Source organism: Leptodactylus fuscus, chromosome 2 (genome assembly GCF_031893055.1).
Source record: "Leptodactylus fuscus isolate aLepFus1 chromosome 2, aLepFus1.hap2, whole genome shotgun sequence".
Lineage (NCBI taxonomy): Eukaryota > Metazoa > Chordata > Amphibia > Anura > Leptodactylidae > Leptodactylus > Leptodactylus fuscus.
Window position 1 is genome coordinate 61,629,475 of NC_134266.1, and position 26,013 is coordinate 61,655,487.

At 41.5% G+C, this 26,013-nt stretch overlaps 1 protein-coding gene across 1 annotated transcript in view; it reads left to right on the forward strand.

Annotated features, from left to right (window-relative positions):
- The window catches only part of RAP1GAP2 (RAP1 GTPase activating protein 2), a 551,082-nt gene that overhangs the window by 128,084 nt on the left and 396,985 nt on the right, over positions 1–26,013 (forward strand). The window contains exon 2 of the mRNA XM_075263831.1: positions 12,767–12,802. Within this exon, the coding sequence (XP_075119932.1) occupies positions 12,780–12,802 (23 nt within the window). The 5' untranslated portion in view covers positions 12,767–12,779. The remainder of the gene's footprint in view (positions 1–12,766; positions 12,803–26,013) is intronic.

A 26,013-nucleotide genomic window follows, 5' to 3' on the forward strand; every position in this document is an offset into this window, starting at 1 on the left:
CCCATTCAAATGAATGGGTTTGAAAAACGCCTGCAGGTTTCCGTCTCCTGTCCAGTTTCGGGCAGGAAACGGAAACCTGCAAAACGGAGACCGGGGCGCAGATGTGAACGAGCCCTTTTTCAGGCATATGTTTATCTACAAGTGCAATTTACAAATGATAGAATCCCTTTAAAAAGATTCTCTGACAGCAAAAAATGCAAAACCAGACTTTAACAGTATTTTACTATAGACTATACACTAACCTCTAACTTCAGAGTATAAAAAAGTAAAAAAAATCTGTGAGAAACTGCCTAAATCAGCAGTTTTTTGTGAATCTCTAAGTACAGTATGCAATCTGTTTTCTATAGGGAATCATTAAACTGTAGGTAATCCTTTTTATTATATGATTAACCTGCATATTTACAACCAGCCCAGGTTACATGATGCCATAAAATCAGCAATTCTTACTATAAACTTGACTTAGTATGAATCACTTCCCAGGGAGGCTGCAGGAGAAATGTCAATGTCCGGCTTTATACATTAATTAGATGGGAAGTGAAGATCCAGCCAGGCTGAGCTCTGACATGGCGCTTCTGCATTCATCTCTCAGGCTATTAATCTTAATGACCATTAAAGACCAAAAAAGTTTGTTTTTTTTTATTTGCAAGAAACATCACAGAGTGTTAAGTGTTTCAGTATCTTTAAAGAAAAAAGATTCCCTGCCCTAAACTACATAAATCTGTATCTGAAATAATATGTGACGGTGGTGCCCGCGGCAATGCTTAAACTCTATTGTGCAGATTAGGAAATTAAAGATTGTCATATCCTTAAATATTTTATTCATTGTATGCAGCATAGAAAAGACCAATGATCTTGTCAACAGTTAGAACATTTTGTTATATAGTATAGCGCCACCTGGTGTTCATAGTGTAAAGCAGGGGTTCCCAAATTATGGCTCGTGGCCACATGTGGTCCACCGAGGACATTTTCCAGCCCACTGCATGTGGCCTGTGAACCGTCGCCCAGATCACTCACTAATGGGGAATGCGGTACAAGATTCCCCGTTAGAGAGTGATTGCTGCTTTCAGTTCTATGTGCAAATGCAAGAACAGCTGAAAGCAGTCAGTGCAGGCCGCGGTCCACCAAATGTGGCCTACACTGACTGCAGAATGTTACCTATGCCTCGACCCAAGCTCGATGATGTAAGTCATCAGGGCCTGTAGTCTGAAGGAGGAGGAGAACGTGCAGCAGCTCTTCATGGTTAAGTATAATAGAGTGAGTGTTTGTGTGTTGTACTGAGTAGCATATAATACTGTGGGGGGCGTACGGAGTAGCATATAATACTGTGTGTATGGGGGGGGCGTACTGAGGAGCATATAATACTGTGGGGGGGCGTACTGAGGAGCATATAATACTGTGTGTGGGGAAGCGTACTTTGGAGCATTAAATATTGAAGGGGGGCCTGGTGTGAAGCGTATAATGCTGTGGAGGAGCTACTGTGTAGCGAATAATCTTTTTTTTTTTTTTTAACTATATATTTGCCCTCCAATGGTCTGAGTGACAGTGAACTGGCCCCCTTTTTAAAAAGTTTGAGGACCACTGGAGTAAAGCATTTGTATGTTCACCTGTAGAGCTGGTGGACACAAATGCTCAGTCACTCTCTAGGCCAGGGGTCTCCAACCGCCGGTACGCAGACCAGTACCGGGCCACGGGGCATGTTGCACCAGTCTGCGGTTGTTGACGCTTGGTTGTTGCTCATCGGGATAAGTTGAGCAAAGTGTTTGAGCCGGGACCCGCTGTATGTCCGGGATTCTAGTACTATGCAGGACATGCAGGGGGTCTTGGCTCCACCCTGCACTCGCCTACCAAACTTTGGGCAACTACATTACACGTCACTTGTCCCTGTGACGTGTAATGCAGCTGTAGTGCGGCTGTAGTGAAGTTAATAGCAGCATTAGGAGTGATATCCATCATCAGTATCCATCTTCATAACAGTGTCTGTCATCAGTAGCCATTTTCATAACCTGCAGTGTCCGTCAGTCTGCACTTTCTCTTGTGTTTTCATATGTACATGATTCTAATCTACACCCCCATGATTAACCCCAAGGACCAAGGACCCAGTTTCTCAACAACCTTTGCCTTTCTCCAGTGATTGTCATATTTGCTCCTTGGCTGCATCTGAACGTTATAATTTCTTTGGAGATTAGGCAGATCCTTTCCAGATTTATGGTAATAGATAGCTTACTTATCTTATTCTTCTTCAGTTTAGCGCTAACATTTTCCACAATCTTTGGCTTATGAGCCTTCTGTGCTAGACCTTGTGTGGGTGTATTTCTCTGATCCAATATCGACAAGTATACATCTGTACCTGCCTGGTTTGCTTTCTACATAAATCTTTTGGCAGATAGGATCTCATTACAGATTCTGCATTGGGGCCTAAGAGCTTCAAATTACACCCCTCAGGATTTGCTGACTTGTAACACAAGACATATGCCCAGCTGACCCCAAGTTCTGTTTGTTGGATCTTCTTTAAGATGGGGTTTCTTTACTATAAGAGCAGTGAGACTATGAAACTCACTGCCCCAAGATGTTGTTATAGTGGATCTATTGTGTGTGTTTAAGATGCCTTTCTTGAATGGAAAAAAGTCAGGCCTCAGGAGGAAGCAATGGTTCCTGCTCTGTTGTCCTCTCTCCTCTCTAGAGCAGACATCTCCTCTGGTCACCTGAACGTATGAAACACTAGCCTTCGCCCACGACTTTGTGTGCGTGTTGTTGGTGTCGATGATCCGCCTATATTCAGCAAATTGCTGCCATCGATGGTTTGCCTGCTCCGGCGTTTCAGCAGCTCTTAAGGTGCCCTGCTGCTTTACTTGTTCCTTCCAACCATGCTTGTGATTGTTCCGACATCTCAGCAGCTCGTTAGGATGACATATAATGAGCATGTTGTTGGCATTGATGATCTGCCTGCTCCGGCGTTTCAGAAGCTGTCAATCTGGCCTGCCACTGAATTCATTCCTCGCGCTGTGCCTGTGATTGTTCCGGCATCTCAGCAGCTCACTGGGAAGCCATATAATGAGCGTGTTGTTGGGACCCTGGGAAGCAAGTTCTGTAAACATGGTTATGATTACCCCTGGTTATGCCACGTTAGCTTAGCAAGGTTAGCAGTTTGTGATTTTGAAGGGTAACATTTGGTCTTTGGTAAGTGATTGTATTTAAGAGTTTAGGAGTCATTGTCAAAGACTCTGCTTCAGGAGTTTGTATGGTATTTGGTATTCTGCTAATGTGTGTTTTACAGGTTTTACACAATAAACAGTTCAACAATAAAACCGTGACCATTCACCTTTCCAATAAAGATTGTTGTGTTGTGTGTTACTTAGTAGGCAAGTGGGTGGTCAGGTAGGACCCCTCAGATAGGCCCTTCTCATGTCATGAAATATAGATGGCCCAATGATGTGTTGCACATGGCACTCTTCATACATACTATATAATATATATTTTTATACATCCCATCCTCTGCTCTGTACGTAGAAGAACATTACCATGCTATGAACATAATTTGCGGGTTGAACATTCGAAAAGTGATTCGGCTATGAGTCACCATATCCAGGGAAATGGTCTTCAGTGAGGTTTCTCTCCTAAACCTCAGAGCAGGTGTCACTGAATAGAACAGCTACCTCCTGTTCTTTTATAGAGGAAAAGTCATTAGTCTACAATCAATGATAATTAATGAGCGTACAAGAGCTGTGATAATAAAAGACCTGTCTATGACACCAGAACCATGGTAATAACTATCTACTGTACCTGCTGCTGGATACAACCATAATGTAGTCTATGCTGAACATAACTCTAGGTATTATCTTTCTGTCTATCTATCTATCTATCTATCTATCTATCTATCTATCTATCTCCTATCTATCTATCTATCTATCTATCTATCTATCTATCTATCTATCTCCTATCTATCTATTTCTTTATCTATTTCATATCTATCTATCTATCTCTCTCTCTCTCTCATATCTGTCTATCTATCTATCTATCTATCTATCTATCTATCTATCTGTCTGTCTGTCTGTCTGTCTGTCTGTCTGTCTGTCTGTCTGTCTGTCTGTATGTCTGTCTGTCTATCTATCTCATATCTATCTATCTCATATCTATCTATCTATCTATCTATCTATCTATCTATCTAATATCTATCTATTTCATATCTATCTATCTATCTATCTATCTATCTCATATCTATCTATCTCATATCTATCTATCTATCTAATATCTATCTATTTCATATCTATCTATCTATCTAATATCTATCTATTTCATATCTATCTATCAGTGGATTAGGGCATTTTCACACAGACTAAGGATTAGGTACACAAACAGGAGTGTCTGTTTCCATCCATTGTTGTGTCTACATATGCCTGCCATTGGTAGACAATGAGTAAGCACTCGTTTATCAACTGATCATATCTTTTACATTGAGATTAATGGTCTATCCATAAAGTAGAACATCAATATTAGATCAGCAGTCACCCTGTCACCCCCACAGTTCTGCAAATTGAAGAGGCTGCACCATTTGGGCTAGAGTTGCAGAGTTCACTGCCATCAAGCATAGCACCATACAATTTGTAGTGGCTGTGCTTGGTATTGCAGCTCAGTCCCATTTATTTGGATAGGACTGAACTGCTAATAGGTAGAGACGAGCGAACAGTAAAATGTTCGATATACGTTTCGAGTAGCCGCTCAATATTCGACTACTTGAATCGAATATCGAATCCTATTATAGTCTATGGGGGGAAAATGCTCGTTTCAGGAGTAGGCAACATTTGATCGAATTACACTTACCAAGTCCACGAGTGAGGGTTGGGCTGGATCCTCCGAGAAGTCTTCTCCGTGCAGCATCCCTGCGGCATCTTCCGGCTCTGAATTCACTCTGCCAGGCATCGGGCCTGGGCAGAGCCAACTGCGCATGCCTGCACTACAAGAAAATGTAGTGCGGGCATGCACCGTCGGCTCTGCCCAGGCCCGATGCCTGGCAGAGTGAATTCAGAGCTGGAAGACACCGCGGGGAAGCTGCATGGAGAAGACTTCTAAAGGTAGGAGAAGAACCAGCGTTGATTGGCCGACTGTATAGCATTCGGCCAATCAATGCTGGTTCTGCATCAAACTTTTCCATTCGAATAGCGAGTGGTACTCGATCGAGTACGAGTATTTCGAATACCGTAATATTCGATCGAATAACTACTCGTTCATCTCTACTAATAGGTCATGTGATTCATGATATCACAGGTTTGCCTCAGTGGTTAGCATTGCAGCCTTTCAGTGCTGCACTTCTGGGTTGGAATCCTGACAAGCACAACATCTGCAAGGAGTTTGTATGTACTCTTTGTGTTTGTGTGCGTTTTCTCTTGGTATTCCTGTTTCTATCCACACTCCAGACACATACTGATAGGGAACGTAGCGGAATATGATGGCACTATACAAATAAGTTAAATAAAATAAATAAGCAGATGATCTGTGGAGCTGCCAAGTGTTGGACACTCAGCAATCTCATATTGATGTCCCATCCTAAGGATGACATATTGACTTGTGCTGCTGACAGTGATGAAACTGTATGTGCCAGACTGATAGTTTGGTCACATACAGCTTTAGTCATTGCTCCATGTAAATGGATTTGAACAGTGGCGTAACTAGGAACGGTAGGGCCCCGTGGCGAACTTTTGACATGGCGCCGAGCAACGCACACTGAAGATCCCGACCAAATCCCCCCACATTCCTGCGCTCTCTATTATACCCCATAGTGGCCCCTGCACACACTATTATACCCCATAGTGGCCCCTGCACACACTATTATGCTCCATAGTGGCCCCTGTACACAGTATTATGCCCCATATGGCCCCAGTACACAGTATTATGCCCCATGGTGATCCCTGCACACAGTATTATGTCCCATAGTATTATGTCCCATAGTGGCTCCTGCACACAGTATTACGTCCCACTGTGGACACCCATGAACAATTATTATACTCTGGGATCTTTTCAGTCCCCAGAGTATAATAATCGGAGACCGAAGGGGGGTACCAACATAAAAGAACAATGTTACTTACCTATACCCGGCTCCGCTGCAGTCCTCGGTGATGCCGGCCATATTCAATGAAGTCTGGGATGTCACATGACCTGGGACGCAGGCCCCGGTCATTTGACGTCAGGGAAAGTCACAGAAGTAGACCCGAACCTGCCCGGAGAGGTAAGTAACACGGTTTTTTATGTTACCTTAACTCCCCTGGACCTCCAATCATTATACTCGGGGTCTGAAAAGGCCTCTGAGTATAATAATGATGTTTGTGGGGCCCGTGGCATCACTTACCGATCCCGGCCACTGCCAGGATTGGTAAGTAAATAGGGCCTGTTACCGGCTGGAGTCACTCCAACTGGTAACTGCCTATTAAGAAAAGAAAACAAATGCCGGACCCCTAATGTCCCGGTCCCTGGCCCTGTGGCTGCCGCTACCCTGGTAGTTATGCCACTGGATCTGAATAAGAACTGACTTGCTGAAAATCTGCCAGTGTGATCAGACCCTTAACCAGAGCCTTCACTGTCATTGTGAAGTAGAAACAAGTAACAGCAGCTCATTGCCAAGACATTAGGTCGTAGAAACTCACTTTATGTGCCTGGTGCTGAAGCACTTCAAGAACAAAAAATTGTATGTTGATGATTGTACTGCGAGTGCCAGAAGTAATATCAGGAAAGGAACTGTTTGCAGGGAGCTCATGAATTGAGTTTCCACGGCCGAGCAGTCACAAACAAGCCTGAGGTCACTGAGTGCAATGAGAAACATACCGCTATCAAGTGTACAGCAGTGACCATGTGCTCTGTGGCCTCACAAATTTACATGTGACCCTATTGCTGACAGCATTCTGATGTGGGGATTGCTATCTTCTAGAATACAGCCTCTCTAGGACGATTTGTGCTTTGAAGGGCGGGCGCTGAGGAATATTTCATTTATTTTTTTAAAGCATATTTCCACCACCGACTACAATTTAACATTTTATATCTAATAATGTATTGTTAGACATTTAACAATAATAATATCAATGTATTTTTTGTACATTTTATGTACACAAAAAAAAACTGAGGGCAGTTTCACATAGTTGTAATATGGCGGTATATAATGTCTATAGTAACCATCAAAAACCTGGACCACCTTGTCATTCTACTGGATCATTGCAGGTCAACAATGTTGCTTTATGTTTGATTTAGTAGAAATATGGAGATCCGAATGGTTGCTCTGCTATTGCTCTGGTGATGACTATTGCAGAAGGTGTCATATTTATGACCAGGGAGCCACGTGGCAGTAAAAAATTACATTTTAAATGCTCGGAATTCCAAAACCATTGCATTTTTGGAATTGCAGCCGGGGCCCCATGTTGCTAAAATGCTGCATTTTGACCCCTGTGGAAATGCTGTGGCAGTACACTGTTTTTTTTACAGTATCTCCCAAGTGGATGGAATTCTGGCTATTCCTATCCACACATTGCAGAAAAAAAAATCAGCGGAAAAGCAACGTGTCAGTTATATCTACAGAAAAGCTGGCGTTTTCCATAAATGTATAATGGGGACAGAAAGTCCACAGAGAAAAACTGTGCGGATTTACTGTGGAAAAGACGCTGTGCGTTTCTGTTGTGGTCTTTTTTTGTAGCGTTTTTTTGGCTGCGGCTTGCTGCGTAGGGCCTTAGTCCAAACCAGACATTGTACAGTGCAAATAAATTGTCCCCCTACTGAGCTGAGTTGATAGGAGCGTGTCGCACAACAAGACTGTCATTTTTCCCCTATGAATGCAGCTTAGCACTATAATAAACACTATATTATAACTCGTACACTGTATAGTGCACCTCTAATGCAAATAATTTAGTAACGTGAAGCCCTGGGAACCAATCCAAAGTCTGTAACCCCATCTATCATGTGTTATTTATATACAGTTGAACCTATAGGAGGCGGAGGGACTCTCTGTCACAAGGGCCCAGGTGCAACTTCTACTTTTGCATCTAGGCTACATTTGTGCTAAATGAAAGGAATATTATAACAAACCCATAAGGTTGTTCTTGCTAAACAAGTGCATCTTGTAGTTCAAAAAATATCTTATTTATGTAATGGTTAATTATTATAATTTATAATTTTTTTATTTAAAATTTTCCTTAAATTTAATCAAATAGACAAATACAAACATATTCCAGAAGATGTCAATTGGAATGAATCTCATGAGACTGAACAAACAACAATGAATAACAAAGAACAAAGTGATAATAATAGGAAAAGCAATGACAATGTCCATATACATATAGATTATATAGTAAAGAATACAGTACATGGGTGTCTGTGTACGTCCTCGAAAAGTTGACAAATGCCCTATTAAGTGCAACATTTATATTTAATCCACAATGACCATTGTTTGTTAAATTTTGCTAGGTAGTTACTGCTCACTGCTAACATTCTCCCTGGAGTGAATGCTAAGTGTACAGTCTGATAGGTTCTGCCATAGATAAGCATAGTCCCAATGTCCACTGGTGGGATATTGCTGATCTCGCAACCCGTACCATTTGGCCCATGTCAGTGGGAAATGTCTTGGTATTCATGATTCATTATTATTTAATGTTTAACATTGTATCCATCATATGTCATCCATCTATAGTTTGTCTCCATTATCATGAGTGGTCTATGATACTTATTGTGTATATTATTTTTCATATTATTATTATTATTATTATTATTATTATTATTATTATTATTATTATTATTATTATATGTTTTTATTTGCACCAAGGAATTACATTCCATGGTTTCTGTACCATCATATTTAGGAAAAAGGTTGGAATGTTTCTGAGTTTCTCAGAACTATTACTTAGTGTCTCCGTAACAAGACACAGAATGTCCATTAGATATGAGAATAGTCTAAACTAGTTCTAAGGATCAAGGACAGACCGTCCATCTTAGAACACTGTGCTAGCATGATTAGAAATAAAATGGATGACACGGACAACCATGTGTTAACTCATGTATTGCTTATGCATGTATTTATCATTTGTAAATGCCCATTTTGTACTTTGACCAATGATAATTCATATTTATATGTGATGTACTTTGTTATGCCTAAATTAGCATACAGCCATCATTCCTCTATAAAAACTAAGTAACATGTAATAAATGTCAGAACATTTAAATATACATCTGAGTATGTGTGGCTTTGTTATCTCCCCGTACGGGCAACCAGTTTGTTATTAATTTGGTACCGACAGCATGTGCTCCCAGGGGTGTTGCCCCCGACACCACAACAACACACATAACTGCACTCTGCCATAATAAAAGACAATAGTTTTGTCCAAAATGTGTAGGTCTTTTATCCCACTCACTGTTCCGTGGAGTATTATGTTCAATAAAGCTCAGCAAGATTGATCTTTTCCCCATGTGCTAGAAGAATTTCCTGTTTGATGTACTCCTACTATCACACATATAGGCTATGTCTGGTTGCGGTAGTAATTTGATGGCAGATGTGTCTTTTTATCTTGTAAATGTAATGACAGATATATTGATGTGAGACTTGTTAACAATACACAGATTAGTGTTTATAGTAAACTCTATGAGATGTCAGATATAACCTTCACCCACTAGTTATGTGCAGTGTAACAGCTTATATATAAATTTTATAAAAGTAACAACATGGCGTATATACACAATCATCTAGGGTCTTTATGACTTAAAGGGGTTGGCTCATTATAGACACTTATTCCCTATCCACAGAGTTCAACTACTGGAACCCCAGTGATCATAAGGATAAGAGGTCCTTGTGAATGGATGTGTGCATTCATGTGCACCACTTCTCCATTCATAGGTAACAAGGGAAGTTGCAGATCCCCTTGATATACTGATCATTGGGGGTCCTGGAGATCCTACCTCAAGTGATCAAACACTTATTCCCTTTCTTGTGGCATAATGATTAAGATTGCCATTTTAAAGGGATTTTCATAGTGATGGCCTTGCCAAAGGATAGGTCATCAGTATGTGATCTATAGGGATCTGACAACTGGATCCCACACAGATCAGCTTTTTCAGCAGTCTTTAGGCACCAGGAGGTGCTGTAATGAATGGGATGTGGTTGCAAGCTGCTCCTATTCATGTAATAGGAACAGAGCTGCAGCCCTGTCCACTATACAGTGGTGGTTCTGGAGAATTGCAGTCCCACTCCTATTACTTGAATACTTAATGTACTCTCCATCCAATGCAGCATCTCCCAGTGCCTGGAGGTTGCTGAAACAACTGATGTGTATGGGATCCCAGTGTCTGCATGTGCTCCATGTCCACTGTTTCAGTTTCCAACACCTGAAGGCTGTAGTAACAGACGATCTGTGCAGGGTGCGAATGTTGGACACCCTCTTAGAGAGGACCTCTCACCATCTCCAACAAATCATACTGTTTACCACAATTAATAGGCTCTGTTCTACTGATTCTGGAACATTTTTGCTCTAGCCCCCATCATTCTTGAGCAATCAATGCTGGTAATTTTGGAGTTTCATATTCTATTTACTGTCAAAATAACACCCCTTGTCTGCTCCTGTCTGACACCGCCCTCCTGACAGTACAGAGGCCAAATAGAATATGAAGCACAAAACCTACAGCATTTATTGCTCTGGAATGGTGAAGTCTAGAGAAAAAATTCCATCTGGGTCAGTATCAGGAGAGCTGTGCCTATTAAGTTATGTAAAGACTTGGAGTTCTTGAAGGTGGTAAAAGGTCCTCTAAGTATTTTATTACTCCTTTTATTATTCTGCCTCTTCTAAGTAACATCTGTTTGTGAGAAAGGCTGATGACATCTATAATGTCGTTATAATACAAGCAATGAAGGGGTTGAAGAGGATATCCTTGCTTGTCTAGATGAAATGTTTAAAGGAAATGTCCGAAATGCTGACCAAACCAATAATAGTGCATTTGCAGCTGCCTTCAATGGGAGCAGAAACTCAGACTAATGAACCAATGCAGGGAAATTATTTTTATGAATATGCAAATCAGCCTGCAAGTGCACTGTTCACCTAAGATTCTATCTGAAATAAGAACAAATTATTGCATGTACAGTATATAATGTGCATTTGTCTACTGGGCCGTTTACAATCCTTAGGATTAGTGAAGAACAGTGGAAATCTGTGTCTGCCAAATTGGCTGGGCCAAGTACTTCATAGCTGGTATAGGGGGCACTGTTTTCTGAAGGATTGTCCAGATGAAACCCCCTTAACAGTATTTTATTATCTGTATTGTAGAGATCTATATGAAATGTTACAGTCAATAGGATAAATTTAAAAAAGAGAAATTGTGAAAAACAATTTTTTTTTACAGCAGACTTCTTAGTGTTCTTAAGATTCATATCTCCTCTCTTCCTGAGTCCCTTGACAACATTCTCCACAAAGTGCTCTTGTATTCAGCACAGGCAGTCTTGTTGTAATGCTCCTTCTGGAATAAATCTTCCTCAGCTTTTTTGATAGACATATCATGAAATAAATTAGGAGACAAGCCTTATAACAGCCTTAAAATACCTTGCATATCAAGTAGGCAGAGACCTTCCAGGGTATTACTGGTAGGTTAGATTTATCATGTTACAGTACATGGGAAGCCTCTGCAGATGGGTTTGGAAAAGAAACATTGCAAAGATTGCAAGCATCTCTCAAAAATTAAAGGGGTTTTCTCATCTCACAGTTTCAGCAGTTTTCCTGTTGTCTCTTCTTCTCATTTCCTGCATTTCACCCCACCTCCAATCTTGCTGAATAGGACAATATGAAGTATCACAACACTTCTGCAGGTCAGATAATATGCAGATGCTTGTACAGAATGGACTCAGTGGTATCTGTGTGTTTACATAGAGAGATAAAAGACTGGGCTTTATCAGCAAAGTACAATTAGCTGATTGATTGTCCTGCTGGCAGAGCAGTGAGTGAGGTCACTTGTCCTATAGGTCCGTGGTTATAACAATGCAATGTAAGCAAGGGGAGGAATAAGTTCACTTAGCAAGCAAGCAAGCAAGCAAAGCAGCATTTCTAAATAAATATATTTAGGAAAAGTCTTCAGTTTATATAAACTACCAGTATAGATAGGATCCTTGAGATGAGACAACCCCTTTAAGACAAGCAGAATTTTCTTAAAGGGAACCTGTGAAGGGAATTCAGAACAGCATGTATGTATGGATATGTTTATTGTCTCAAATATTTATATAGTAAGCTTGTCCCTACATAGCTTTTTAAAAACAAACAAACAAACAAACAAACAAACCCTAATACTTACCAAGAAATAAGTGCTCCCTGCAAATGTGCAGGACTCCTCAGCTTCACTGCACATGAGCCACATGCCAGGAGCACCAAAGATGAGTCCAATGAGCCCTGGATTCATATCTCAGTAAGCAGGGTTTTTTAAAAAACATTTCTAGCGTGGACATGTTTACTCTAGACATAAATACCAGTCCATGAGGACATTCTGTGCCCCTGGATATGTTTGGCGCAGGTTGGCCACAATTACCCCTTTCTAGCCAGCTAGTGCAGTGATCACTACTCAGATGTCATGGAGCTGTATATCCTTTCCCACCTCTCATTGTGCTTGCGCTGATGAAGTTGCTTTGCTTTAAAGGGTGATCAATCAGCTAGAGATTTTAGCGGTGACAACTCCATATAATCCCTAAGTCAATGTGTACTTGTTAAAGCTTTGTGTACAGTGAGCTAACGCTGAATAATTAATTGCTTTATCGATTTCATTCTTGCAGGATTGATAAAGCGATGCTGGCCAGCCTGAAAGTCAAGTAAGTCATTTTTTCTGTTTAAGCGGTTTTGTTAATTTGATTGATTCTGGCTCCTTTTCTTGGGCAGGTTGCTTCATGAACATGCAAAATAAACTTACACCGTATATATATATATTTATCTGTTTTCTAGGTGCTCAATATCATTATAGTCTTGTTCACACTTTAGTACCACCATGATAAGCAGAAAAAAGGGGTTAAATTACTTTCTGGAGAGCAGTAGCCTCCTTAACACAGCACACAAAGACAGTTGTATACCCTTAGGGTCCATTCACAAAGAGTTTTTTGGAATACACATAGAAAAAACGCCTCCCCATAGAGTTCTATGGGTTCCACTAGCTTTTTTTTCCACTAGCGGAAAAATAGCTCCCTTCAAGCAGATTCCGCCTGCAAAAACCAAAGCAGTCAATGGGAGGTGGAAAATCCATGTGGGATTGGCAAAAACCACGTGGAAAAACTGCTAGCGCTTTGTTCAAGGTCTAAACACTGTGCTGGAGGAAAAAACATTTCCTAATTCCTGATTTTTTCCTCACCAAAATTCTCGCCAAAAAACTCTGTATGAATGGACCCAAGAGGACCTTTCAACACCAAGTCATTGCAATCTTCAATAGCTACTGCTCCACTGATTTTGGCACAGTTGTAATCTTCTCTTTAGCCCTCACCATTCCCAAGCAATCATTTCTGGTAGGGTCCATTCACACAGAGTTTTTTGGTGCTGATTTTGACGCTGAATCCGCGTCAGAATCCACATGGAAAAAAAGTCTCCCATTGACTTCAGTGGGTTCCTTTTTCCACTCCGTGTGAATGGATCCTTAGACTCAGCACTCTTATGTGCTCTGTAGTCAGGTGGGCGGTTCCTGTCTTTATGCTCCTCCCACATGACCGTAAAGAATATGATTGTTCTGAAAGTGAAGAAGAAGTGCATTACTTGAGAATAGTGAGAGGTACACAAAGTATTCCAATTGCCCCGAATCAGAGGATTGGCACAGCTTTAAATGCAGTAGAACTTGTGACCTCTCTTGACATGTCTGTTTTATTACCAATTCTGGATCACCTTTTTGTAAAACTACACCCCACTGTTATTCCTCCTGAGATTGCATGAATAAATGTCCAGCCGGTTATTATCATCCCCCTTATCCATAGAATGTGTTCCTATACTCTGGCTATGTCAATAGGGATAACAATAGAACCATACAAAGCTGAATTCTAAGAAAAGATGCTTTTTATAGGGAAAGGAGGTATTTTCTAAAACAGACATGTCAAGAAGGTGAGTGGGGCCCCTTTATATAGTGACTGCAGGAGCACAGGAGAAAGCTAACATAATATAGTACAGAATAATTCACTGGATTATGTTTTCCGAAAAATATAATAAATGGCATTATAATGTTAGGACACTGGGGAAGAGGCCTCTACATTTATTCCATTTGTCTTTTATAATAGCATTAGAGAAATCCTTATGTTTGAAGGTCCATATGACATATTTATGATTTGGGATTATAGTCTTCCGTGTATCCCGGGTGCTATGGAAATATCAAATTAATCCAAAGGGCAAAGTAAAGTGCAAGCAGGCATTATTCAGTGTGTGGCATATCCCCAAATGACCACACAATATTGGGACAGACTAAGTAAATACCGCCTGGTGTAACTGCTGTTATATACACCTATAATAATGAATACGCCTTTATGACTGCACAAAGAACCTCCGATGCCTTAATCCATGTTGTATAGTCTTGTGTTGCTGATATACTATATGTTAATACTGACAGTGAGAATATGTTAATCTATGGTAAATGCAAATAGTCAATATGTTAATATAAATGGGTTAATACAAAGGAACTTTAACAAAAATAAGCCAAATTTTAAAAAGTTGCAAAAATTTGACTGTTGATGAAAATGAGACAATGAGAAATTACAGTTTTTGAATGGACTGAAAAATCATCCAATAAAAGGTAAGGAGATACTAATATGGCAACCAATCACATAGAACAGTGTGATGTATATACCACATATTGACACCTGTAACACTGCAAACTGAGCACTAGACTATTATGAGACCTGGACAATGTAGTGGTAGAAGACAATGAGATTCTAAGGCTCATATACATGACAATGAGAGACGGCTATGTTTATAAAACATGTTGGTGTCAGTGGGGCTATTCACATGTCTTGTTTTGATGGTCTATTTTAGTGGACCATCAAAATATAGGACACGTCCTATTTTTGTCCATTTTTTCCACTGATTTAGCAATAAATCAAAATGGAAAATGCTAAATGGCCCTGATAAAAAGAATGTTGCATCTGTCTTACACCGCCATTTTTTATAAGAATCAAGTGCAGGCTGCCCCAGACATCTTGAGTAGGCACTGAATGATGACCCCACAAGGACTGTGAATATGAGCTGGTGACCCGAATATTGTACAATGTGCCATGTGTATAATTACCACTTACACTTGTACACTTTCTCAATTCTCAGGTCAATGTAATATCTGGCTGTCTTCTTGCAGCTGTCTCCAGTTTGATATCACACAGCATGTGTCTCTCCATTATGGACCAATATAAAGCAGTCATTAGAGCCGAGCAGACACAAGAGGCCTGATAGGTAGAGCTCATCACATAGTCTTTCATTACAGAAGCTGTCATCTCCGTATTCATAAAGAACGTCTCTTCGGTATATAGTATGTCTCTAATTTTCAATGGGTCCTCCTTCCACCCCATGAAGGTGTGCTCCAACATGCAATCATCTCTTCGCGTGTATTACATGGAGTCCTCGCAGCCTTTAGTAATTGCTGTTCATACTTGAAATCTGAAGCACAATGTCATATAATGTGCATCTGATTTATGATGCATGGGAATTAAAAGCTATGTCCTTGTTAAGGAAGGCTCATCCATTGCTTTTCTAACGTAGATCTTTATGTAATGTGCCAGCTGCTGATTTTAATGACTCTACTGGATGGTTCGGAGAGAGCTCTTACAGTATTTCTAGAAGTAATGGCCAAGAATGGGGTTATTTAGCAATGGAAAAACACTTAGTTCTATGTAGAGAATACAGCAACAGGTGAGCGGAAATGTTTCTGGCTTGATGTTTTCATTTTTTTCCCCATATTGCTAAATACTTCAGTTTTAATTGTATGCCAAAGGGCTTGTTAGGCTGTATTTAAGTGTAACAAAAGAAGATATCTGTAAGGTGAAGGGTATAAACAATGGTATGTGAGGTCTGCAGCGCCACACCTCCCATGAGGCGACCTGAAGCGACCGCTTCAGGCGGCACTATGCCAGGGCCCCAGGGAGGGCGGCATTTTTGCTTACCTAAACCAGACCAGAATAAGCTGTCCTGGACTGGCTTAGCACCGAGCGGTGGATTGGGGAGGCTGCTGGAGCAGCGCTGCTCCAGCGGCCTCCCCTCACGCTCAGGCAGAGAGCAGGTCCTCTCCCTGTCTGCTCTCTGCCTGCAAATGCCGCTAAGCCACGCCCCTTTGCTCCACCACGCCCCCTTCACCTTGGGCGGCGAAAAAGGAAGGTTCACCCCTGGAGGTCTGACCCAAGACTTTCCTATAGATCACACAATGCTGGCCTTCCTGCTCTTTTAAAGACTCCTCAAGGTCTAGCAGGTCTTATTAGGAATATAGTAATTTGTGTGTTATATGTGCAGTGTATTTTAAATAAAACACTTGAAAGACTGGAGTTATTAAAGGAATTTTCTGGGAATAACCCCTAACATCTGCATTTGGTAATCTGTTCGGGGAGTCCGCATGGGGACCCCTTCCGAATGGACTACCGAACGCATTTGCAAGCGCTGTGCAGTAAAAGCACACGGATCCCCATAGACTATAATGGGGTCTGTGAGCTTGCCGCATGATCTCCACACGGAACATGCGGACAGAAAAGTAGATTGTGGACATGTTTCCTGCGGAGATCTTGCGGCAAGCACATGGACCCCATTATAATCTATGGGGATCCGTGTGCTTTCACTCTACACTGCTTGCCATATGCGTTTGGTATTCCGTTTGGGGGTTCCCCATGTGGACTCCCTCGAACGGATTGCTAACGCAGATGTGAATGAGGCCTGTCTTAACAAGAATTAAAGAGCAGACATGAGAGATTTGGCTATCTGAAATCCTTATCATGGCGAGTAACAGTCCCTTTGATCAGAATGAGGCTTGAAGAACTCAATATGTAAGGAACAGAGTTTCAGTCTCAAAAATTTCTGCAACAAATCTGCCACATATAAATTCATCCTTAAAAGCTACATAAAAAGTTCTGTGTTGACTTCATTAACATTTGTAATATACCTTATCAGCTTAAGCAGCGTATCCACCCAGAATGGAAAATTGGATGTATGTCTCCGCTCATAATGTATTTTATAATTCCTGAAAGTAATGCATTAAAATAAATCTGTTTTCAATTTACATGCCATGTATAATATCATTAACGTGTTTAAGAAATCCTCTGATTTCCAAAAGGGAATAAGCAACGCCAGCTCGAGCTCTCATTATCTGGCGTCTTAATTAACTTCATTAAATGTGTTGTGCTAGTATACATGAACTGTAGTAACAACATAAGCAGGCAGTGTTTAAAGAGAAAACTCCTACAAAGTCTGCACTGGGCCTAAAATGTCTAAGCGTAGAATAATTCTGGAGCAGTTTTCACTCTTGTTCTGTAGACATTACTTATCACAGCTATGGAGTCGTGGTCAGGACCTATTATAGGAGGAGGGCGAGTTAGAAGAAAGTTACCAACTCCTGCTTCAAAATAAACTTACAATTTATAATACACTGCCTACCAATAAGTATTTAGACACCCATGCAAATGAAGATATCTGCGGTCGTGATGTACGTCACGCCTTCCGCTGTTAAATAGGGAACAGCATTGGCATTAGTTGCATGCAAGATGCCATGAAGTGCAGAGTTGTATGATTTCGAAAAAAAGGGGTAATTGTGGGATACCACAGAAATGGTCGATCCTTAAGGGACATAGCAAGTGACCTGAATTACGCAAAATCGACAGTGGCCTATGTGATTACGAAGTGGAAGGTGAAAGGTGATTATCAGAATGTGCCCCGAGTCAGCAGATCCCCGAAACTGGGAGATAGAGACTGACGAGTGCTGGCCAGAGAAACCGCACCCAACCGATGGCTCACATACACCAGGAGTTTCACCAGACATCCGGGAGTATTGTGTCGCTCAATACCATCCGTAAGGAAGCATCTGCTGGGGTCTACCAACTATTCAATCTGAAGAAATGTTGTTTTCCTATTCTACCACAGGGGTCCAAATACTTATTGGTACCGTGTTTCCCCGAAAATAGGTCATCCCCAAAAATAAGGCATGGGGGAGGTTTCGGTTTAATTGCCTAATATAAGGCACCCCCTCTCCCCCCAAATAAGGCATCCCCCAAAAACCATTGCAGCCTGCTGAACACTGTGCGCGATGTTCTGTGTGCACAGGAAAGCCGGCTGCTGCCTCTGCTGTGATACCATAGGTTGTATTCACTGTCCCTGCTGTAGGATGAGCTGGGAGATGCCCGCTGTGCATATGCTGCGGGGAGTTGGCTCTCCCAGCGCATCCCACAGCAGCCACTATCACAGCAGAGGCAGCAATGCCCACAAAGTGAGGCTCCCTGGCAACTGCCGGCAGCCTCAGTAAGCCCCACCCACCACTTCGCGATCAACAGCAGCACCAGCGCTGCTATGAAGATGGGGAAGGTAAGTAGCCTACCTCCCCCTCCCCTTGCCTAACCTCCTGCATGTCTTATGGAGCCGATTGTCCCCCGCTCCATAAGACACCTCCCCCCCTCCCCCGTAAGTAAGACAGGTCCTATATTTAGGACGAGAATTTGACACTGTCTTTTTTGGGGGGAACCACGGTAGACAGTGTATTGTATATTTAGATCTATCATTTGTTAGATACTTACATTCATAGGAATTATAAGTAAGTCACTGGTTTTTTTTCATTTTAAATGGAGGATCTTTACTACTTCTCTCTGACCATGGTAGTCAGCCATTTATGAAGGAGGCAGAGTAAAAACTATTTAGAATATTCAGGTCGCACCTTGTACGAAACAATTCACCCATCTTTACTGATGACTGATAGCAGCTGATCCGGACTACCATCAATAATCCGTTGTTTTGAGCCTACATTGTCAGATGAAAAAAAATTGTGTTTGCAGGACGTTTTTATCTGCGATTTTAGATGGACGCTGAGCCAGATGGACTCCGGCGCTGTGAACTTAGCCTAATACCACCTATTTTTGGCTTACTTCACAGCAGAAATGTGCACAAAGCAATTGTCGAGAATTTACACCACAGCCACAGCACCACTTAGGGCTACGTTTTCATATAATAGAATAAGAACCTTTGAAAGCACTTTGTAAATATCTTTATGTACAAGAAATAAAGTAGCGTCAATGTTCTCTCTTGTAATAGCTATAAAATATCGCTCCCTAGAGAGGAAAAAGCTAAAATATTTCACAGCACATACAGTATATTCTTTTTGCTAGTTGATCGGCAACAAAGATGTATCAAGGTGCCTCGATGTCCTGGTCTTTGTCTTCTGAGGCTGGAAGAGGCCTGAATAGGAAGCCAGGGATCGCTGGATGCCATAAGGATGTCCAGCAGAGATGAACAAAATGAAAATCACTATTTGCCATTTTTACTCATCGCCCTGGTCCTCCCCTTATTTTAGGCCTCATTCACATCTGTGTCGGTAATCCGTTCAGGGAAGTCTGCATGGGCTTCCCCCCCAAACGGACTACTGAACTCATTGGCAAGAGGTGTGTAGTGAAACCACACGGAGCCCATAGACTACAATGTGGTCCGTGAACTTTCCGCACGGTCTCCACATGAGTCATAAAAATAGATTGCAGAAAAATAGATTGTGAATTACTTTTCTTTCCACATATTCAGTGCGGAGACCATGCGGAAAGCACATGGACCCCATCATAGTCTATGAGATCCGTGTGCTTTCACTGCACACTGCTTGCTAATGCGTTCGGTAGACTCCCCGAACGGATTACCGACGCAGATGTGAATGAGGCCTAACTCATGTGCCTGAAGAGAACCATGAGTATATTAATAGTACTAGTACAAGTTTGCCCTCAAACGGTCCTGAAGTCTAAACCTCATGAATATTTGTGGAAACGAACCTCGTGATGCAAAATTTATCAAGCAGGAAATTTCTGAAGTTTTTTACTGCTAGATAAAAAATTGATGCAGATTTTCATGTTAAATTTGAAGCAGATTTTGACGCTGAATTTGAAATGGAATTTGTAGAAGAGATCCACTGTATTTTGCCTTTATTGGGCAGAGCCAAATTCCACAAGTAGATTTTGACCAATTCCAATTCTGTGTCAAATTCTGTGCCAATTGAAAAGGTGTATTTGTTGCCTGCAATTCATTGTAATGGTGTTCTCAGGTGTAATTCACCTGAAGAGCGAGCAGGATACTGATTTATTCAGCTAGTGGAAAAATAATTTAGCAGACAAAATCAACTACTGCCTCCCATTGAAATGAATCAGAAGCAGATTTTGAGACAGGCAGAATTTGAGTCAGATTCGGGCAGAATTTGAGATGGATTCCTTTGTGTGAACTCCCCTTAAAGGTGAGTACACGTTCATTGCCTTTGTACGTGGTCAGATCTATATACTTCACTGAACGTGGCTCATTTCATGTAATATACATGAAGAGAACAGAGAATGATGACATCACTTTCCTCTGCACGACCTCATTAAGGATGCTGGAAATAATGTGATGTTTCTAAATTAGAGCCAGCAATATAGTCTATAGTTCACAACTCCTACAACACCTCTTAATGAAGATATGTACATGAACAGCAGCACAACATCAATGTTATTTTTATCTTCTAGGAAGACAGGAAGTGCGATCTAGTAAACCTGTATATCTTTCATTTAGGCAAATATAGCTCATGCCAACTGAAAAGAAGTCCATAGAACACGCTGTGATAATCCCCAATATTTATAGAATAGTGAGAGTGTCGTCCTATAGGGAAATAGTGCATAAAAGAGACCAAAGATGTTATATCAACGGGTTACATCTTATTATTTGTGTAGAGAAGCCATTTTAATATTCCACATTATTGTAGCACATATTACATTATGACCTCAGATATTGCAGTACTGTTGAATAATTAGAATTGCAAAAATGCTTCATACTGAAAATCAGTGAGAGGACTTTGCTCTGCCCACTTCTAAATAAGCCCCACCCCTTACGTGTTCAGTATCAGTATTTGGATTGTTAAAAGGTAAGAGCAGTGGCGTAACTAGGAATGGCGGGGCCCCGTGGCGAACTTTTGACATGAGGCCTCCCCCCCTCTGACCAACACCGAAGACCTCGACCGACCCCCTCTCCGCATTCCTGCACACAGTATTATGTCCCTCAGTGGCGCCTGCACACAGTATTGTACCCCATAGTGACCCCTGCACACAGTATTATGTCCCTTAGTGGCCCCTGCACACACTATTATGTTCCTTAGTGGCCCCTGCACACAGTATTATCCCCCATAGTGGCTCCTGCACACAGTATTATGTCCCTTAGTGGCCCCTGCACACAGTATTATGTCCCTCAGTGGCCCCTGCACACAGTATTATGCCCCTTAGTGTCCCCTGCACACAGTATTATGTCCCTTAGTGGCCCCTGCACACAGTATTGTACCCCATAGTGGCCCCTGCACACAGTATTATGCCCCACTGCAAAGACCCCCGAGTATAATGATAGTCTTTGTGGGGCCCGCAGTGTCACTTACCATTCCCGGCCCAGCCAGGATTGGTAAGTAAATAGGGCCCGTTACCGGCTGGAGTAACTCCAGCGGTAACGGCTTATTTAAAAAAAAAGACAAAAAAAAAAACGCAGCAGTAGCAGCTGTCACCGGGCCGCCTAATGTACCGGGCCCTGTGGCAGCCGCTTCCACTACTACCACGGTAGTTACGCCCCTGAGTAAGAGGATGTTACTGTTGTAGAGCCATATCTTTGATCTTTGCCAAAACGGTTGTCTGGATTTAGTCTTTTTTTTTTTTTTTTGTGAATGGCTATTTTTATATGATAAAACATGTTTTAAAATATTTTTTTTAAAATATCCTTTGTATTATTAGACATTTTTGTGTTTTTACAATTTGTGATTTTAGATGTCAGTGATATTTTTTTTCTCTCCTTCTCGCTGCATAAAGACATGATGGCTGCCACTGACATATATATTACTGTGTATATTACTTTATATATTGTATGAAACAGAGATATAAACAGTGGCCACAAAACCTTGCCAGTTTCCACATAGCCACTTTTTGTCAAATAAAACATAAGATACAATACATTATATTTGACCATATAGGAGAGCCACAATGTATGTAGAATGTGGGGTCATGTATTGTCTGACAGTAGGGCTGGGTGATTTTTCAGACCCCAGAGTATAATAATCGGGGACCCAGGGGAGGATACAAACATAAAAAACCACTGTTACCTCTCCCTGGCTCCGACGCACTCCCCACAGATGTCTTCCATCTGTAATGATGTATGGGACGACGCATGACCGGGGGCTTGCGTCACAACGCATAAGGATGCAAGCCTCGGCCCATGTGACATCTGGGAAGTCACCAAGTAGGCCTGAAGCCTTCCAGAGCCAGGAGAGGTAAGTAACTGTGTTTCATATGTTCTGCATTCCGTGTCAGAAACATTTCTTTATATGGTATAAAGAAATGAGTCTGGCGCAGAATGCGGAACATAAAATTACAAAATATCTATTGGCATTCCGGTATAAATTATAAAGTATAAAACATCATACGATACTTGGTTGCCTTACCATAGCTCCTCGCTTCGCCGCTGCGCGCCTCTCTCCTTGACACATATGCGGCTGAAGTGAGGAGCTGACCTGTGTCAGCTCCTCACTTTGCCGCTGCCGCCGGTCTCGCTGGCACATATGCGGCTGACACAGGTCAGCTCCTCGCTTCAGCCGCATATGTGTCAGCGAGACCGGCGGCAGCAGCGAAGCGAGGAGCTGACACAGGTCAGCTCCTCGCTTCAGCCGCATATGTGTCAGCGAGAGAGGCGCGCAGAGAGCGGCGAGGGAGCGGAGGAGAAGGTAAGTTTAATGTGGAGGTGGAACGTGAAACTGGGGGCAGATGAAGGAGGGGACGGCATGACACTGGGGGCAGAGATGTGGGGACATGAATCTGGGGGAAGAGATGGAGGGGACATGAACCTGGGGGCAGAGATGGAAGGGGGACATGAAACTGGGGGCAGATGAAAGGTGTATATGAAACTGGGGGAGAGATAGAGGGGGGACATATAATTTATGGGTGACTGTAGGAGGATTATACTGTGTGCGGGCACATGAAAAATTAACGGGTGGGCGGAGTCAACACAAAAGTGGGCGGGGATGAATTTTCCGCGGCGCGCTACGCATCCTTATTTTGTCCCTCTTTCAGTTCTTCAAAAGTTGGGAGGTATGCCTTACTGTAGTGAGTTCCTCTGTTATTCCTCCTGGAAATTTATGAATAATTGACCACTAGGTGGAATTAGTTGGAGGGGGTGTCATAGTAATTCTTAAACTATTGATATACTGTATTTCTAGTAGGTATAACAGGGACAGAGCAATATAATGTTTTATGAAGATATCTAAAGATGGGAAATGCATTACGTAGAAAGGGAATACAGGTTTTTTTTAAGTAATAGCCATCAGAACTACTAAGTCTAGAATTTCACCCAGAATCTTTCTCTTGTAATAGTTTTGTGGATACCTGGGTACATTGAGTATTTAGCTGCACTTGTGGGGACAATATTTCGTGTACAGTCCTTATGGATCAGTGACATATCCAGTATATCCGGATTTGATATGTACATACAGTATACGTTTCTATTCAATTAGGGCCAGACACAAGCTATGAGCTCAGCAATACCCAGATATCCAGGGGCTGCCATACTGTTATTAATAAAGTCATGCAGGTGGTGCAGAGATTCAATGCACTTTTTCTTTCTTTTCCTCATAAATCAGTTTTCATTAGTTCCCATGACAACCTGCGAAAATTCCTGTTAGGGGAATTGAAATAGGAGAAAATGAGTAGACATTACAGCATGGAAACGCGTGCAGCGAGCAGCTGAAGCGATAAGCTCCGAGCCCGACTTTCCCATCCTGCTTCACTTAATTGGTTGAGTTGTTCGAACTTACCCTGCCGAGGATCTGACACTATTATACTTTCTGCTCTGGGATAACCTAAACTTTGTAGATTTCCAACCAGACAATGTACAGACGGTTATGGTGAGTTAATATTTCATCATTTGTGTTAGATTATGCAACCATTTCTAATAAGATATTCAATTAAACGTATTGCTATGTGATATAGAATGGATAGCATTGTCCTGTATAGATGTAGCAGAGCTGAATTTATTTCCGTATGCTACGTGTAAACTTATAGATATGTTACCTATAGTGTGTTATCTGAAGGACTTATATGTTGTGTACTAAACTAAGGTAAGTCACTGATAAAATAATCATTTATTAGAAGGGGATCTATAGTAATATTACTGTATAAAATATAGAAAATACCCTAAGTTATCGGACATATCTGACCACTTCTAACTTAGATCACATTGTGTTAAGGACTCCAATTCCAAATTTATATTATTTTGTGATACAATATCTAAAAAACGGTATGGTCATGAGAAGTTGGTATTCTTGAGCCAAGTGTATTCTAGGTATATAGCTATCCAGCTATGTGAACAGATAAGGAGGGACACATCTGTGAGGGGGTCTCAGCATTAGGACCTACATCAATTAGCTACAAAGAGCATTTCTGTCTCTGAAGGGTATGATATGTCAGCTCATCCCATGGGTCCCATCACATTAATGGTTTGCATAAATGCTTTATTAACACTTATGGCCATATTCCCCTCTAGATTGTAGCTGATCCCAGCATGACCCCATGATTGGGGAAAAGTAAATAACATCTATGCTGCTTCTGGGTCCTAGAGCCTTCCAGGTTACAGCCAATTCTTTACACAAGTTAAAGGGAGTGTGTCCACAGAGCCCACCATATCACCGAGGCCTGCAGGTTAGGGTCACCTGAATAAATGTTTTCCACCTGTAAATTGGCGACTCTGTTGCCAAGATATCAATATGCAACTTAGATATTTGGAGCAATGGGGGCATTGCTTTTGCTTCGAAGAGGTCAATGTCAAGACCAGAAATATCTTGGCAATAGAGGCATCGATTTACAAAGGGAAAATACAACTGATATGTTACATTCTAGTGACAGCCAACACAGCAATGAAACAGAAACATACAGTATATACATACAGCTTTAAGGCACCACTAACCCCTCGCAGAAGGATAGGTCTCCCAGAGGAAGACGCTCCAATTTAGGACCAGATTGTCTCATCATACAACATGCCTTAAACATTGCCTAAAATTCGGCCACAAAATCTCTGACAGTGTCCTGAGGTGTCTGACACCAACAGGTTAGCAGCAGATCCTTTACACCATACTGCCAAATCTAAAAGGTTTTTGCTATATAAACAGTACAGGTGAATATAAGAAACCCTATAGTAAGTCGTATTAAATAAATGTTTTCCCACGTTGCGGAAATGAAGCTTTTGTTGTTGCAGATTTTGTTGCGTTTTTTTGAGCCAAAGCCAGGAGTGGATTGAGCAAAAGGGAGAAGTATAAGAACGTCTTATATATGTCCCATTACTTTTTTAGCCATTCTTGGCTTTGGCTCAAAAAACTGCAACAAAATCTGCAACAAAAGAAGCTGCGTTTCCGTAACGTGAGGTCTCAGCCTTAGTCACACTTAGCACTATAACATCACTTTTTTTTTCAGTCTTTCCATTGGCTTTTGTTGTCTTCTGTGATAATATATCAAGCTGCAGCAAGTTATCATGTTGCAAAATCTCAAGTTAATCCTGCTACTTCTGTATAAATTACTTGTACGTAGAAGGGAAGGGGAGGAGGAGGAGGAGGCTGCTGGAACAGACACTTATTGCAACTGCTAAGCTCAGATACATTGTAGCTCTTTTGACACTTTTAAATCTTTCAAGATTTCTAGAAGACTCTGCCATTGCACAGAATGAAAAAATAGTTTTTCTGTAGGGTACCAGAGATAGTACTGTAGTTCTCTCCTATTTTGTGGAGGTGCGGGAGTTGCCTTGTTTGGTTAATTTTGTTAAAATTTCAGTTAATCCTTGACAGTTTTAGACATCTCCTATTTGGTAT